Source organism: Rhipicephalus sanguineus, chromosome 7 (genome assembly GCF_013339695.2).
Source record: "Rhipicephalus sanguineus isolate Rsan-2018 chromosome 7, BIME_Rsan_1.4, whole genome shotgun sequence".
Classification (NCBI taxonomy): domain Eukaryota; kingdom Metazoa; phylum Arthropoda; class Arachnida; order Ixodida; family Ixodidae; genus Rhipicephalus; species Rhipicephalus sanguineus.
Genome location: NC_051182.1, coordinates 4,624,797 through 4,642,196, shown reverse-complemented (window position 1 = coordinate 4,642,196; position 17,400 = coordinate 4,624,797). Strand labels below are relative to the sequence as shown.

Genomic DNA, 17,400 nt, shown 5'->3' with positions numbered 1-17,400 from the left:
TCTGTTAAAGCTGAAATTTGCACTCCTTGGTTTTGACTCAAATACATAACATAGCGAAACAAAACAAGTACAGAGATAGATGCAAACAGGATGACTGCATCTTTCTCCGTCCTTGTTTTGTTCTGCTATATTATGTATTTACATAAAAATCTGATGCGTGGTTGCTGTATAATAGGCCTGCCACACCCGCGACGTAGAAAACCAAGTTAGTCAATTTTCCTGCCTCGTCCCATTTATTGGGGACACTCACGCACTCGTAAATCGCGAGCCAGTCCACCACGTCGGTACCATCTGCGCCAGTGGGACAACGGGACATGAGGTAGATGCAGGCGGAGGCGTTTGCTGGGCGGCGTCTTGAGCAATGGCAGCTGGCAAGGTACAGGATCGAAGCGCCAGGGGCATCGAATGAGGGCCGAAATTATTGTGAGGCACAGCACTCCACACCAATTTGTTAAGGCGTTTATGTGACGGCACTCAGCGGCAACACGCAATGGCGACAGTCAAGGCAGAAGCACGGACTGAGCGCGAGCGGCGTTCTTTCAGGAGAAGCCAAAGAGGACGACCCACAAGAAGGCGCTCGAGAGCGTGACCCATTACTCAGTCCCTTTGCTACAAGTGAAAGAAAATGCTGAGAGCTCGTGCTATTGCTCCCTTGGTTGCATCAGTTCAAGCAGTAAACCTTATCCAACAGATGTCAGACTCTAGCAAGTGCCATGCAAGCACCATGCGGCCACATGACAAGGGCAGGCACCATCCCGTTAGATAAACAATGAATGACAACTTCAACAAGCAGATTTATTACTGTCCCTTATGTACACTACACGTGGTGCCATCACGTCTTCTCCACCTCAGCAGCTTCGCAGTTTCGTGCCGATGTAGTAGACACACTTGAATTTGCATCTGCACTGCACTCACTGTCCGTTGAGCTTTCGTTCTCGGCAATGCTTTCAAACTCTTCCTGCGGATGATTCGCAGTCACTAGCGACTTGCTAGGTGCCTTCAACATAAAAACCACTGGGATATCTTTCAGTTTTGGGTTCCGAACCTGCAATATCCTGAGCCAGGATAGGAGAGAGTCCCTCGTTGAAGTGCCTGTGGCAGCCATGGCAAGAATAATCCCATCTGACTGCTCGTGCACTGTGGACGGTTTCACCAGATCCGAGGCAGGCTTCTCACCAAGGACAGTGATGGGGATGTTGGACACATCTGAAAAAAAAAGAAAGAAAGCACAGGACTAAAGCTGCTCACAAAGACAAGATGAGCGGCCTTTTGTGGTCACGTCTTTATTGCAGCGACGGCTGCGGTGAAAACGTGGTGACAAGTCACAATGTTTGCTTACATTCATTATCAGCATGTGAAAGAGCGAAAGAAATTACAATAATTGATACACACCAAGCCATGGTATCATGCAGAGCAATTTCAGAGCATCGTACATGCAAAATGAAAGTTGCTTTCAACTAGAATTTTTGTGGCTCTAGATGCCATCTCCCTTGGCAATGCGACAGTATCAGGGCGTTAACGGTAGTCTACTTAAGCCTGCACAGCCTGCTTTCTTTTTTCGTTTCCATGGCATCGGCCATAGGCAGTGACCACAAGGGGGCGTTTACAGCCTTTTTAAGTTTGTGCCTCCCGTGTGTTCAAATTTCTATCTCTTTCAATTGGTTGAAAGCTCGTTATGGCAATATTCGCGCAATGTGCTCGACGTTTCTTTTTAACCTTCACTTAAGGTTGTTCAAATCCTGATAATAAGGGAAAGTGTACATGAGTGCAATGTTCATTACATGCATCTGAGAATACAGCAAAATAACATCATCTTTAATGATTGGAAATATTATTTAGAGCATATCATATTATTTCTACCATTCAGTTGCAAGCTTTTTGACTCTGAAAATAATCTACAAACCTATGACCTACCTCGCCAACGTAAGCCTCTGCATATTAATGGAGCACGTCATCCTTCAATGACTGCTACCCTTTCTTGAGGATCAAGGCTTTTTCCTAGACAGATTGTTCGAGTACTGTGCCCATCTACTTACACAACACATCCAACCAAACGAGGAAGTTGTGGATAGAGCCCGCGCTCCGCACACCCAAGCCCTACGTTCCGTGGGCATGCACGGAGTAATCAACAACGCTTTGCGTGACTAGATCATCTCGACAAAAATTACTTAGCGAAATATAAACACAGCACACAAGGAAGCTACACAAGGGACAAGCGCTTATACAGGGACCAGGTGGACATGATTTTAGAGCTTTTTCAACAGCACGGGAAGGAACTGTCCTTTACACATGAACTTCCTATGCAGAGCGCACTGCAGCTTTTCAATATTAATTTTAGCTATTCGGGACGACACCTGCGCTGGTCGTATCGACCTCGGGCAAAGAAAGGGATTTTACCTTTTGACTCGTCTCACTCCAAGACAGTAAAAAGAGCCATTGCATCACTTTGCCTCGAGTCTGCGCTGAAGAAATCGTGCCACCACGGGATGCAACAGAGCTTCGATGCACAAGTATCGAAGCTGCTGGTGGCAGGCTATCCGCCCACAGTGATCTCAGCAGTTACTGAAAGCCTGTTGCAGAAGTGCAACTAACGCATAAACACAGAGACCAGTGATTTCACCCAAAAGAAACTGTGCTCTAGTAGTCATTCCCTATATACATAAGGTTTCGCATAACCTCAAGAAGGTTGCGAACAAGCACGACGTTGAAGTGGTGTTCTCTGCCCCCAACAAGCTTGCCCGACTTTGCCCTCGCATAACTGAGGCGAAAGCAACAAGACGAGGATGCTAAAAAAAAGCACCTTTGGCCTTATGTGAAATGCACCTGCGGCGTAGTTTATGATATACCACTGTCATGTGGTAAAAGTTACACTGGTCAAACCGGAAGGTGTGCAAATGACCGCTTCGGAGAGCATGCCCTGAACATAAAAAAAAGGAAAGAACGCACTTAGCAGATCACGTGAGTTCTTGTGGTTGTGAGGCATTGTTTTGCGAGGCAAAGATTCTTGGCAAAAGCCGCAATGAAGAAGCCCGCTTGTTACTGGAGGCACTTCTCATTAAGAAGAGGGGGGCGGGGTGTGTCAGCGAACCTTCCGTCACTCTGCACTCGAACGAATTTAGCTTCATCAACACGTTTATGCGACAGAAAATCTGTTATCTTCATTTCTTGTTTTTTCATTGAACGCGTCTGCACATGTGCCAAAGGTATATATATCTTTCATGACGACGTTGCGGAATAAACAGTTGCAAGTAGCGCTTGTCCCTTGTGTACCTTCCTTGTGTTTGCACTCAGTAATTTTTGTCAGTATGCACCAACTAGGACCCCAAAAAGTCCTATTAGACCATCTCACCTCCGCTTTTGCGGACGATGGTTTTACGCCGTATCAAGGTCAATGGCAACTACAGGATTAGGCTCATTTCGAAGCGACGCAAGCGGGCAAACCTGATAGTGAAGCTTTTGCACAGCATAGCCTTGTATAGTATAGCACAACAAGGGGGTGGGAAAGGGAAGCGAGGATGAGGAGGCGTCCGACACGAGATGCAATAACTTGGACGGGCGAGAGAAATGAAGCATAGCATAGCCACGTATAGTATAGCATATCAAGGGAATCATTTTAAAAGACTGGGCGGGCAAACAAGCACACAAGAAAGAAGTCGCGACACCACAAACACCGACTAACAACTGCAAAGGCGCACAACGGCGGAAAAGAATGAGGCACGAAAACTTATCTGCGCATGCCCACGCAATAAGCAACCTATCAATCCGACACACGTGAGGGTCTACGTGAAAGATAACTGTTAAGGCATTTGATTTCTTCTTTATGGAAGTTAATCGACAGCTGTCTCACGTGTGTGCTACCACTATTATCGATATGCCATGCCTCAATCATTAAACGCGTTTCTTCGTTCCTGTGCCTATACAAAACTGCACATTCATTGAATTTAGGGCGTGCACTTAGAGTCTCGACAATGGCATTCTCGCTCATTCTTTCTTTGCAGTAATAAGGATGAGTGAGTAAAAGACAAGAAGTGGACTGACATTTGTTTGGTAAAACACACCAACAAATTCACTGATTACCGTACAAGTGTAGTGTATAAGGTTCCTTTTAGCTGCGGCCGCTTCTACGTAGGACAGGCGGGCTGCTGCGTTAACCAAAGATTATTGGAACATAAGAGATCGCTAACCGGAGGCTCACCTTCAAATCTTTCTTTCCATTGTCGAGAGTGTAAGTGCATGCCTAAATTCGATGATTGCGAAGTTTTCGAACCGATGAACGCGCACAGCCGTTCCATGTCCCGCTGGCCTCTGTCTCGCTCCACCAAGGCATTAATAGGCGGACGGGATAACTGGCGCTGCACAGAATTAACAAACGAAGCAGGGTAGCCGTTGCCTGAAAGTTCAGCATGCACCAATTCCAGGTCTTTCTGCAAGTCGTCTGAAGAGCTACAGGTTTGTTGCGCGCGTTGTATGAGTGAGGAGGCGACGGAGCGTTTGTGGCAAGCAGGATGAACTGAACCGAAGTTTAGGTAGCAACCTGTGTGTGTAGCCTTTCGATACACGTTAAAACGAAGTCCTGTCCCTTCACGCTGCACCAAAACGTCAAGGAATGAAAGGCGACGATCCTCCTCCAGTTCGACTGTGACATTTATGACCGATTCGAGTTTAGGCGTGACGAGAACGCATCCAGGACATCCTTCTTTATAACGGACAAACAGTCATCCACATACTGAAGAAAAATTCTTGGTTGAGGCATGAATGCTGCGATAGCCCGGCGTTCGACTGATTCCATCGTTAAGCTTGCAGCGGTGACCGAGAGGGAGGCACCCATGGGCGTTCCTTGAAGTTGCTTATAGAAGCAGTCCTGAAAAACAAAGTACGTATTTTCGAGGCAGAACTGCAGGAGCTTGCGCAAGTCCTGAACGTCAAACTCGAGTCATTACTAATCCAAACCACTGATACCACTCTAAATCGCAATGACGGCATCCTTCCTTCTGTTTACGCACGCTGTTTGCGCCATCTACTATTTGCACGTACATAGTCAACCCGCGTTCTTTCAGTTGCTTCATTTGTGAACAAGGCCCCCGTACTGGGAGCTGAAACGTCTTTCTTATTTTTAAGTGTTTTTGGTCGGGGTCTTCTTACTTTTGACCGTGAGCTGAAGGTGCAGCCGTTCGATGAAGCGGTTCGACAATTTGGCAAGTTTTCTGGACGTGTATACGGCAGAAAAATTGCAGTAATATTATTGAGCTTCAAACACCTTATACAAACACCTTTGCTTAGTATGTAAACCAAATTTGATATTGAAGCAAGCAACGATACTCTCAGAATAATTTTTCAGACAAACCCCACTCAGACGACATTCTGCGAAATTCGGAAGGCTCCCACATGACCAAAAATTTTTTTCTCTCTGAAATATTCTATAAATTCGGTGTTTTCAATGCAAAAAATCAGCAAGATTTTTTTCCGAAAACATTTGAGACGGTCGTCAAAATGGCTGCGACGTTTGGCGTAGAATGACCATCCCTGTTACATTTGTCAATCTTTTGCATTTTTCTCGGTAGCTGGGACTGCTGACAATTTTTCCACATTCCCTTTTTTAACTTGTTCATAATTTTTTAGCATTATATACATTCATTATTTTTTTATGCTGAAGCAATTTTTGATCTCTTTGTTATTACCATCCTGTGATAATGCGTTATTTGCAACATGCCCCAACTACTATTGGCAGAGAATCTTTAGTCTGCAGTATTGCTGCAGTGCATAAACATTGCGCTGTTGTTTTACTTCGTTGACTGTCGCATTTCGTCTTGAGAACTTGTCTATTTTCACTCTGCCGAGCTTTAAGCGCAAAAGTTTCTCACAATTAAGCACTGAAACCTCTTTAGAAGGACTGGCACAGCGACTTTCTATGACGGAGCCAGCAGAGCACAGTGTCAGAAGGTAGCACCACCTCACGGAAAGCCGGAGAAACACAGCGGCTACGGGCGTACAACAGAAGCGCGGCTGACGTGTCAGGCATCTAAATGTAGAGGCCCATCTTAAAAGGAAAAGAAATTTCCTTATTGCGCATGTCAGAGCCCCATTATAAAAGGGACACTCGTGGCATCCATCTGAGCTGGCGAGTGGTGGCTTCTGTCACAGAAGAGCTACCCGAAACATTAATTTCAGCAGGAGATTTTAATAGTCACTGTTATCTCTGAGGCAATGATAGAACCAACCAAAGAGGGCCACTTATTGAAAATGTCATTTCTGCTAACCATATTAGAGAAGAAAAATTCGTGAACACAGGGTGTTGCTGGAGCCACTGCTTCAACCAGCGTACTTGACAAGGCTGCACGACAAGTGCGCTCGTCAAAACACGGCCTCCAGTGTTAACGATTTTTCCTTCTCTTCAAGCTTTCCCCGAACCTTTCTTTCCTGTAAATCGACACATGCAGGATCTAACAGTATTTTTCACAGTGTACACATAATGTTAGATGCTAGCTTCCTTGGCTTGGCGTTTTCCTCACCATCTGTTTTCGTTCCTTCAGCGGGGAAGTTCTCAACAATGCATGCAGCAGTGATCATCTGTCTGCATTCGCCGATGTTTCATCATTACTGCCTGTCTTATCCAGCAAACCATGGCACTGGAAACTGAAGCTTGGCCTCTTTTGCCTGTAAAGGTAAAGCCGAATGGAACTCCAAGAGCAAAATTAAGTGTCGATCAAATTAACTCGAAAATTACTGTGCATATAATCTGAGGCAGAAAGTAAATGACTGGGATAACTGAATGATTGTACGAACGTGAAAAACTGCAGAACAAGGCCTCCGCCATCTTTTGTAAATACTGAAATTATAATATTGTTATCTTCAAACATATAAAAGCAAGACAAAGGTAGATCCCAACAGAAGCTGAAAAACTGTTGTGGCAAAAACATTGTCACGTAGTTGTGACGGCGAAGAAGGCTGCAGCTAGACTGGAAAATGAGCAACTCTTTAATGGGTGAACTTGTGCCCGGAAAATGAAAAGCCGAGGTACAAGCAATTCGTGCTGTACACTGACGGTTGCGAGAACAGACGGTGGTCGTTGAGAAATCCATACCTGCCAACCTCACAGCATGAAAATTCGGGAGACCGCAGCGGAGGGGGAGGGGGGGGGAAGTGTTTTGTTTTTTTCTTTTTGCATAGCGGAAATTACTGAGACTGGAGACTGACATCAGAAAGGAATAAGGATGTTTGTTTTGAGCTGCTTGAACCAAACTTCTTTACTTGTGAAGGCAACAAGGCATTTCACAGGCGCACGTGGTACAGAATCCGTACTTGTCACCTTTCCGCGAAGTCACAAAGCACGGAAACCCAGCTGTGTATGAGTCCAGAAACACTTGCAAGTACTTTGATTCTGACGCCGTCGTTGACCTTCTAACTGAACTCTGGAAACACGGAACCCCCACGGCAGACGGCGTAGCGTACAAAATGCGGGGGCCAAGATGGAGACGCAAAAGTTCTGGCTAGGCTCAACGGAAACGATTGCTACAAATGAACTGAACGGTGGCTGGAGCGGCAAGATTGCAATACGCGGCGCTGTTTCTCCCAAGCACGCCAATATCGAGAGTGCAAAGCACAATGGGGGCCGCTTCCTTACCGCCGGTCTGCCGGCCACCCCTCCTTTGGAAAATGGAATGTGCTCGACAGTCTCGCCGTCTCGTTATCGGAGCGCTCGTGCAGCGCCGCGGCTCCGGCCACCGTGTACTTTGAACTGCCTTTTTTGGCAATCTTTTTCCGTTGAGACTGTACCTTTTCCCTCGCCTTCTTTCGGTTCGGTGGCAAGTGCTTCTCACGGCCAGCCGGCCAGCCTTCGCCCAAATGCGCAGTGCCTAGAATGTACTCAGCGGTACTCTACGATATGCAACAATACCTTGGTTTAGGCGAGTTGGTCCATCATTAGTGAAAACTTGAAAAGCGCGAACGACGAAGACGAAACACGTACAACGGGACTTGCGCTTAACTTGCAACTGGCGTTTATTGGAAACAAACGTTGTGATATATCCCCGCATCAAGCTCATGCATATGCACTCATAATACCACAAAGAATAGCGTGGGTCTATTTTGAAAACATGAAATTTGAAAACAAATCTACGGTGTATCAATGTACGTCGAAAGAAAAGCCACTTCATTTTCTTTTAACAGCAAAGAGGGGCTGCTGACACACTTATCACCTGCTTTCTTTATCAAGTAAGCCTCGACGATTTCGCGTTGTGTTTTTGAACTGCCTTTTTTTAGAAAAGTGGTGTTGAAAAATAAAGGAGTACAAGCACATTGTTTGCAATGTTCTGCCAAGTGGCTACCGAGTCCCTTTCTGACATCGTTATTGTGCTGTCTCGCCCTGTCATTGAAGCATTGACTAGTCTGTCCAATATAGACACGTCCACAACTCAAAGGAATATGGTACACTATGTTTGCAGTACACACAGTGTAGACAGTCTTATGATTGGTGTGACATTGCACGCGTTTCTTGGTCCTTTGAAGGTTGCAGACAAGTGATAGTGTGCAAGGCACTGAAAAAACTAGATTGATATTATGCCGGTTAGCTATCTTCTTCAAGTTATGAGACACTTTGTGAAGTGTCTCATGACTAGCTTCTAGACCTTCCGATTATTTTTTCATCATCTAGTCATGCCTGTTGGAGTTACAGTCGACGTCCGATTTCCCGGACGCCCGAAATTCCGGACATGCCTGATTTCCCGGACTCATCTGCGGCACCGTCAAGTTCCCCGTAGAGTCAATGTATTAAAAAGTCCGAAATTCCGGACGCTTATAGCCTTCGCCATCCGATTTCCCGGACTTTTTACTGTTAACCGCCGACCCAAAGTCACCACCGACGCCGCCATTTTGGTTGTTTTCATTTTCATATCCTTGAACCCACCATACTCGCATCAGCAGCAACGCCGCACCGCGCCGCGGCTGCCGTAACCTCGAAACAGCACGTGTCAATCCGTTGCCAGCCGTAGCTTAGCCAAGCCAAACCTCACTGTGTTCGTTCACGTGTTGTTTTGTCAGCTGTGCCAGCTCTGCGGTCGTGTCTGCGGTTGATCGTTTGCTGCTGCGCGCTACCTTCAGTGATCACGTTTCCCGACCTTCAGCACCCACCGAGTTCCTAGCTGTTTCGTGCTGCGCTTTTCATCGAGCGGATTCGCCGTTTACAGCAATGGCACCGACTGCTTCTTCGTCTTCGTCCGCGCCTTCGAAGCGCACAAAGCCACCTCGTAGGCTCACGATGACGAGCTGCCATCCGCGGACGTTGCCTTCGACGATCTGCGCGCTGGCGGCGTGTTCATTCCAGCCGAGATAACCCTTGAGGGCTTCGCCGACGCTGACAAAGACCTCGAGCTATGTGCGGAGTTGACCGATGACGAAATCATTCATCAAGTTACGGAGGATTCCGATGACTCCGACACCGACGAGAACGAAGAACCAGCTCCTTCCTACACAGCCAACGAACACGGAGTTGACGCGAGCACTGATGACACTGTCATTGGTGTACAGCGGCAACATGACGTTGACTGAAATTGAGGCAGACATAATCGCGGGCAAGCGGACCGTGCAAAAGAAAATAAGCGACTTCTTTGCGCCCAAGTGCTGACCTATGAGGTAGTGCCGGCCACGTCGTATTTTTTTTTTTATAAACGGCTCTTTTCAGAGCCACCTAAACAATGCATTGGCTGAATTGCTATGGGAATCTTGTACTCCGGCTGTGACCCTCTCCGTCAGCGAAAAATACCTACCAAAAAATGTGCGTTTTCACGTGCATTCGTTTTTCCGGACTGCCCGATTTTCCGGACGTTTTCGCAGTCCCTTGAGGGTCCGGGAAATCGGACGTCGACTGTATAACCCTAGGTCAAAGAAAAGTGTTTTACCCTTCGACTGTGCCCACTCCAAGCTAATAAAAAGAGGCATAGCCTCTACTTGTATTATTAATGCCTTGCGCAAGTCATGCGTTCACCAGATGGAGCCAAGCGTGTCCAATCAAGTTAGCAGATTAAGGAAGGCAGGTTTTCCAGTGCATGTTGTATCATCTGTATGCGAGACATTGCTCAAGAAATCAAAACAGCCAAAGGAACGGGCCACAAAAAATCTTGACAAAAGGCCTGTGCATGCTATCCCATACCTTCACAAAGTGTCTCATAACTTGAAGAAGATAGCTAACCAACATAATATCAATCTAGTTTTTTCAGCGCCTTGCAGACTATCAGCTGTCTACAACTTTCAAAGGACCAAGAAATGCGTGCAATGTCACATCAATCATAAGACTGTCTACACTGTGTGTACTGCAAACGTAGTCTACCATATTCCTTTGAGTTGTGGACGTGTCTATATTGGACAGACTAGTCAATGCTTCAATGACAGGGCGAGACAGCACAATAACGATGTCAGAAAGGGATTCGGTAGCCACTTGGCAGAACATTGCAAACAATGTGCGTGTACCCCTTTATTTTTCAACACCACTTTTCCGAAAAAAAAGCAGTTCAAAAACAGAACGCGAAATCGTCGAGGCTTACTTGATAAAGAAAGCAGGTGATAAGTGTGTCAGCAGCCCCTCTTTGCTGTTAAAAGAAAATGAAGTGGCCTTTCTTTCGAAGTACATTGATACACCGTAGATTTGTTTTCAAATATGATGTTTTCAAAATAAACCCACGCTATCTTTTGTGGGATGATGAGTGCATATGCGTGAGCTTGATGCGGGGATATATCACGATGTTCGTTTCCAATAAACGCCAGTTGCAAGTTAAGCGCAAGTCCTGTTGTATGTGTTTTGTCTTCGTCGTTCGCACTTTTCAAGTTTTCACTACGATATGGTTACAATGAAATAGAAGTGTGGTGGCGAGTGCTCTTCCGCAGCACCGCCGCAGCAGAAAAGGCTGACGTACGCGCATGATTTAAAAAAAAAGAGAGAAAAAGAATCCGCCTCTGCTGTGGTGGCCACTTTTCGGGAGATTCGAGATGACATTCATACAATCGGGAGATTAGGTCCAAATTCGGGAGTATCCCGGACAATTCGAGAGAGTTGGCAGGTATGGAAATCTGTTCGTTGGTGAAACGAGTCGCCTTTTATACGTCAGTCGTTGAACTTTCCAGCATTATAGCTGGTGCTCGCATAAGCTCTCGAATAAACTTGACTATTCACGTCCTGCCCGAAGTCTTAACAAACGATCTCAATCGCAAAGCTTCCGACACACTGCGGCGTGGTCTGCGCCGAGCGTTGCTAACAGTTTTGTGGGTGAAACCTGAATGCATCAACATAAAGCAATAAACATGTGTGGCAATATGTCCACAGTAAAAAGAATGTGGGTGCGACCAAGTCAAGATGTTTAAGGGAGATCTCGCACAATTCCGTTATCTTCAAATCCAGCAACTTAATTAAACAACATGTGAAGAATAAGCATACATAAAAAAGCTTGGAAGCATTAATGCTTAGATGTCTGAGCAAAAATCAGGGCCACTCAATTTGATCATTCTTTGTTTGGTTGAAAACTGAGTACGCCGTATCATGCCCCGAAAATAAATGTACCCATGACGAATGAACCCGTACAGATTTACCAGTGACCCTAAAATGGCAATGTCAATTGAATATGAACGACTCCCAAACTCCATCCTCAGAGTGAATGAAAAACACTTCGCGGAGGCTGTATTAGCCAGACTCACACGCCATGCACCTGACACACACAACTATCCTGAGTCTCAAGAAAGAACACCAAATATGTGTTAAATGCAGAGAACCCTTGACGTGCATATTCTAATTACGTGCCCACATAAGGATGCATAAATAGTACCTCAACGATCCGCACACATACCTACATATCACTGCATATATCTCACTTAATCTTGCCTTTCTCAGATGGGAAATTTTTAGATGAGGCTGGCTTTCTGAATATGCTCCAAACACTGCAGCTTTTTAAGCTTTCAGCGCTGACTTTCTGACATTTTTGACTAATGCAGCACAGTGAAACTCGGTTTTGCGCAATACAATTTAACTAATTATAGCTATAACTAAGTTGACATTGGTGTAAATTGCTTGCTTTCATTCAGGGCTGTGAACTAGAACAATTCGGCTTGACGGAGGATGGGCAAAGGTTTACTGGGAGCAATAAAAAGTTTCATGCGCTCACCAGTCGTAGGCTACACTTTTTCACAAATAAGTTGCTGGATTAAGAATGTATGCAGCTTCGAAACGGGACAGTGCAGGAATGACTGAAAGTGTGACGGTGCCAGTGAGGGTGCTAGAACCGCAATGGTTTTACAATAAAAAAATAAACTGGGCATTGTGAGTTCCTAAGCTCTTGCAGCTTGGTTCTGCGCTCAATGCATGGTGCCGGCATGTGGCTCGCAGAAGATGACCTACCCCCACAGACCCATACATTTTATTTTTATTCCCGCTTTCACAATACATCAGCACAGAATTTGGCAAACACGGCGAGCTTGTACCGCAGCCATAGAGCTTTGTTTCACCAAAAAGAGCGGCAGCCTGCGCGCTCACACGCACGTACGAAGCTCGCCGGCGGGCTGCTGCACCATCTGCCAGCTGTGTCCTAACACCTTCAGCCTCGTGACACTAGGTAAACCTTTCTAGCCACTACTATAAGGCTACTATTCGACAGATGCTCGCGAGTCCTTGCCGGCAGCAAACATGTCGAAAGTGTGGAAGCCTCAAGAAAGTAATTGGCTTTTGTCCAGATTAAGTTGTCTTTTCATGCACTCTAATTTCTTCACATTTATATCAGAATTACTACAAAATAACATTCCCGATACTTTCCTGGCTTTGATTATCTGCGGGTTCCCATTAAGGTAATGTCAAACAATGAAAAATGAGCCCTTAAGTTCATTAGTTGCCACCGGACTATGATAACGACAGTAATGCTGGCAATGACATCGCGCAGCACATGCGGCCGGTGAAAGAACGCCAGCAGACGATGCAAGCGTAAATGCATCACAGTTCTGCGTGCCGTTTCACACGCTAGATGGCTTTAGTTGCAACCAACGGCTTGTTGTTGCCGGAGCTCTAATGTAATGTAGTGAATTATCTGTCGCGTGCTGGAGCAAGCCATGTGCCACGTTTTGACTAATAGCCCCCAGCAGCATGCCGCAGCAAGAAAACCCCATACCAAAATTTTTGCTGGCAATACCCCTTTAAAGGGGCCCTGCAGCACTTTTCCAAGTAATCATCCAACGGCTTCATTAAAGAAGCTCATTGCCTCATGAATCGACTGCCGCAAAAATTTCTAAAATCCTTGAAGTACGAGCGTAGTTACGGGAATTTGTCGCACACTTTAAACACTCACGCAGGCATGACAAGAAGACGCGTCCCTTCATGACCTTGAGCACTTTCTCTTCACGTTTTCTTCGAATGCACAGCTTACTTTAAATGTGACCGCGAGTGCGTGCGCGGGCATGTGGCAGCATCTCGTGGCGGCCACGGTAACTCTGCAGCTCATGATGCTCAAATCGGCCAACGGCCGTGAAGTTTGGGTACATGGCGCAGTAATTTGGGTATATGGCATCATTTGTAGAGAGAAGAGGGGCGATTTCTAGCTGGCTTTGACAAGTCATTGTGAATTCCAGGCCGGGTGCTGTGCTATAATGCTTCGCTCGCATGTTCTCAGGAGCCTCGACTACCAAGCGGCAGCATTTGCTGACCATGCTGAAAAAGTGTTGCAAGGCCATTTTAAGGATTTCTTAACAGCGGAACTGTTTAAAGGGAGGGAAACAATGAATTGGTTTAGATTGATAAAGTGTGCTCGGAGAACTCTTGCGTAGTTTATTTCACCACCATAGGTTTATTATTAGAGTAGAAAACCAAGTTCAAAGTTTCATTTTTAAATTTCACGCCGAACTTTGTAATTCGTGACGTAAAAGACTTCAAAGAGCATTTAACGTATTTTAGCGCCACTGGCTCGACAAACTTTCCACAAACTCGTTATGTCAAGTCTCTGGCCCCCTCAGAGGACAATGTACTTCGATTTAACCGATTAGGAACTACGTAGACCCAAGCAGGCGCCGTCAAAAATATGTGACGCCACGGCAAATGGTGCGGGAATTCCAAGGTGGCGTCACCACCTGTATTTTCTTTTTGCGCGTTTTCTCGCTTATTAAGCGTCCTTACGCAGAAAGCGCGGTGTTTTTGGTATCGTGGAAGACTACTTTACTAATGCAAGAAAAATCGTGTTGCTCTTTAGTGTCCCTTTAAGCTTTTTGCTGCATTGGGTAGTGCAAATCGAAATTATCATAATCATGATCAGGCACGCGCTCGCTTAGTCCTCATCTTCTCGTTCGATCCCACAACACGAGCGCCAATTTGTCCGACGTGGAATGCAATAACTATAGCTTTATAGTATACGTTGCTGGGCTAGTTGGTTCATAATCTTCAAAATTGTATAGCGCGAAATCGACAAGGACTACGAGGGAACACAGATGTACAGGATGCGCCCTACTCGCAACTAAGCTTTATTCAGCAGTCTCCCTACATATATACACAGCCGAACGGCGCGAATCCCGATTACGGTGCATTCAGACGACGGACCGAATCCGGATGTGGCGGGACGGACGGCGCGTCACGTGACCTCACATCAGCAATTCCCCTAGTCCGCGACTCGTCCGCGTGGCTCGCAGACGGATGACCCTGTAGCGTACTCGCCCCACGGAGGAGCGCAAAGAAGACACCCACACTCCTCAAAGTTTGGGACAAGAACTCCTTTCAACCTGTTTTTCACATCGGGATTCTAGCGGCGGAACACCGCAGCTTTAGCTGACAAACAGGCTGGCAACCAGTACACTTTTCTTCTGCTCGAGCCCTACGGCTATCCTCGCAGTTGATTTCAGCTCTGCTGGCACGTAGTTCAGTTTATTTCTGGGACCGTATGCTAAGGCCTTTGAGATACCTTTCAGATATATATATATATCTCTTTTAATGTGCGCTGATTGGCAGGTTGGATAGTAGCGGTTAAGTTGTCGCTTTAATTGTACACGCACACGCATTGCACACGCAGGATTCTTCGGCAGGCAAAGTGGCGCTGTTGCCGAAAGCGGTTGACTCAGAACACGGCCCATGTTTGAACACTTGATTTTAAGGTCGAGATGCGAACAGAGAGAAGGAAACATAATGTGCAGCGGTGCAATGTGCACTGTCTGTACCTGTTATCCGCAAAAGAAAAAAAAAACTGCCGATATCGGTGCATCACTGTATACTTCCTTCGTATGCGGGGCCCCACGCGTGACAGCAGCGAGGTCAGTCTCCAGCAGCTCCCTGTTCAGCAGATTCTTCTTTTCATTCAGCCATTCCGCCAACAACACCGATCTCACCGAAACAAATTGCAGTCCTTGACAATACTCGACCAAGCTCGGCGAGCTCCGCGTTCTGTCGGCTTCCATGTTGTTGAATACTCTCAAACTGGTCTGCTGCCAGCGGGCGCAGGGGAGCGCAGAGTCTGCGGTCGAGAGTATTCCGGCTGTTCTCTCCTAGGGAACCATACGTCGTGTGAATGCGCCTGTAGGCGGATTATCCGCGGATTAGCCGTCCGCGTCCACGACAAATCCGGATTCGGTCCGTCGTCTGAATGCACCATTAGCGTTGTTGACTGTGATGTGCATGGCGCCTGCGCGCGCCGCTCGCCTGTGTATATATGTAGGGAGACTTTGCTGAATAAAGCTTAGCTGCGAGTAGCGCCCGTCCTGTACATCTGTGTTTCCTCGTAGTCCTTGTCGATTTCGCGCTATACAATTTTGAAGCAATAACTATAATGGGCGAGTCTGTTACGTGACTAAAGATCACGTAAAGACCAGTCACGGAACGAAATCACTTAACATCACGCAACAACTACTCTCGTGACTAAAGGCCACATAGCACCACATAACATCAGTCACGTGACTAAAATCCTATAACATCACGTAACAGCTAGACACGTGACATGTTCCCGCCAAAAACCAGGCACCAGCCATTCATGTGACTAAAATCACGTGACAACACGTAACAACTAGTCACATGCCTAAAAATCACATAACCTCATGTAACTAGTCATGTGACTAAAATCACTTTACACGCGAAATGTTCTGGCCAAAAACCACCTAACAGCTAGCCAAGTCATTAAAATCACAACATGCAACAGCTAGTCACGTGAGATTTTCATGCCAAAAGCACGAACAGCTACTCATGTGGCATGTTCCCGCTAAAGCCATGTAGCATGTGCGTAGTGTGGCGAACCTATCGACACGGAAGAGAATACCAAAGCCTAGCCATACTTAAACTTCTAGCAAAAAATTTAGCATTTACTAGCAAAAACTTAGAAGAAGCTAGGTCAAACAGTAGCTACGCTGCTGGTTCCAGCCTTGCACCAGTAGTGCACACTGCGCACATTTTCTTTCTACTTTTCTATAGAAATGAGGGAAAGCCAATTACAGTTCACATTCATGAAAAAAGCGATTGAGTTTGCAGACATGTGAAAGTAGAATCACAGCATCGGGACAATGCTACGACTTGCCAACACATGTTTGCAAGGTGTATGGCCGCTTGTCTAACGAGAAACTCCTTGAGATGGAGGAACTACCCCATAGCAGTAATGAGAGTATTCATGAAAGGACGTATCGCTGTTTACCATGCAAGTGTTCTAGGGCATCAAGTAGCCATGTTTGCAACGTGAAATTTAAACTGCTACTGCGTAACTGATAATTTTACTCATGAAGCACTTCTTACCACTACACGCCCTATCCCTCCTAGTTTATAGGCATGTGCCAATACAGTAGTAACCCACTGAAAAGCAGTTTCTGTGGTATTATGCAGTGAAAGAATAGTGAGTTAATTCTAGTTATCTCCACAAATAAGTGAGCAACAGAAAAGGCAATTACATCTTGAAATTGATGCAAAACACTACCAAGTTCTGTTGAAACATGTATAAGGAAAACTTCAGACCAGTGTCCACTCACCATCAGAGTCTATCTCCACCACTCGGATTGGTGTTGGCTCGGCTCGCAACAAAAAGTAGGAGATGGCACTGCTGCGGAGGTATATGGAGAATGGGCCTTCAATCCGGATTGGCTTGTCTGTTGGATGTCGCTCTATGAGTTCCTGTTGTTGTGGTGACTGGCCGCTCACTACCCATGTGTCATCCACCGCCTCAGGCACTTCTTCTTTTGCCTGCATTAAATATGCTTATTATTTCATAAACCAGGCATAGTAGTTTAACTACCTAGTTAAGGTGGGTTATCTTCACTTTCATTCAATTGTATGCTTTGCAATATAGTCACGTGGCTGTAACAGTGAAGAAGGCTGCAGCAAGACTGGGAAATACAGAATGCTTTATTTGGGCGAACTTGGCCCGGCAAACGAAAAGTCAACGTACAAGCGATACACGCTGTATGTACACTGATAGTGGCGAC

The 17,400-nt window shown here is 46.1% G+C and overlaps 1 protein-coding gene across 1 annotated transcript; it reads right to left on the bottom strand.

The window, feature by feature from the left end:
* Positions 1 to 770: 770 nt before the first annotated feature.
* On the bottom strand, positions 771 to 17,178 carry LOC119400557 (evolutionarily conserved signaling intermediate in Toll pathway, mitochondrial). Its single transcript, XM_037667618.2, has 2 exons — positions 16,948 to 17,178; positions 771 to 1,206 (listed from the first exon to the last, which is right to left on the bottom strand). The coding sequence occupies exons 1-2, from the start codon at positions 17,162 to 17,164 to the stop codon at positions 833 to 835; spliced, it is 591 nt and encodes a 196-aa protein (XP_037523546.2). The 5' UTR covers positions 17,165 to 17,178; the 3' UTR covers positions 771 to 832.
* Positions 17,179 to 17,400: the final 222 nt, after the last annotated feature.

What these genes read in the sequence shown, in the direction of transcription:
- LOC119400557 (XM_037667618.2), bottom strand. Translation starts at nt 17,164, where the DNA reads ATGCAGGCAAAAGAAGAAGTGCCTGAGGCGGTGGATGACACATGGGTA. An exon ending in GGTGGAGATAGACTCTGATG is followed by an intron (nt 1,207 to 16,947) that starts GTGAGTGGACAC and finishes TTTTTTTTTCAG; the next exon opens with ATGTGTCCAACATCCCCATC.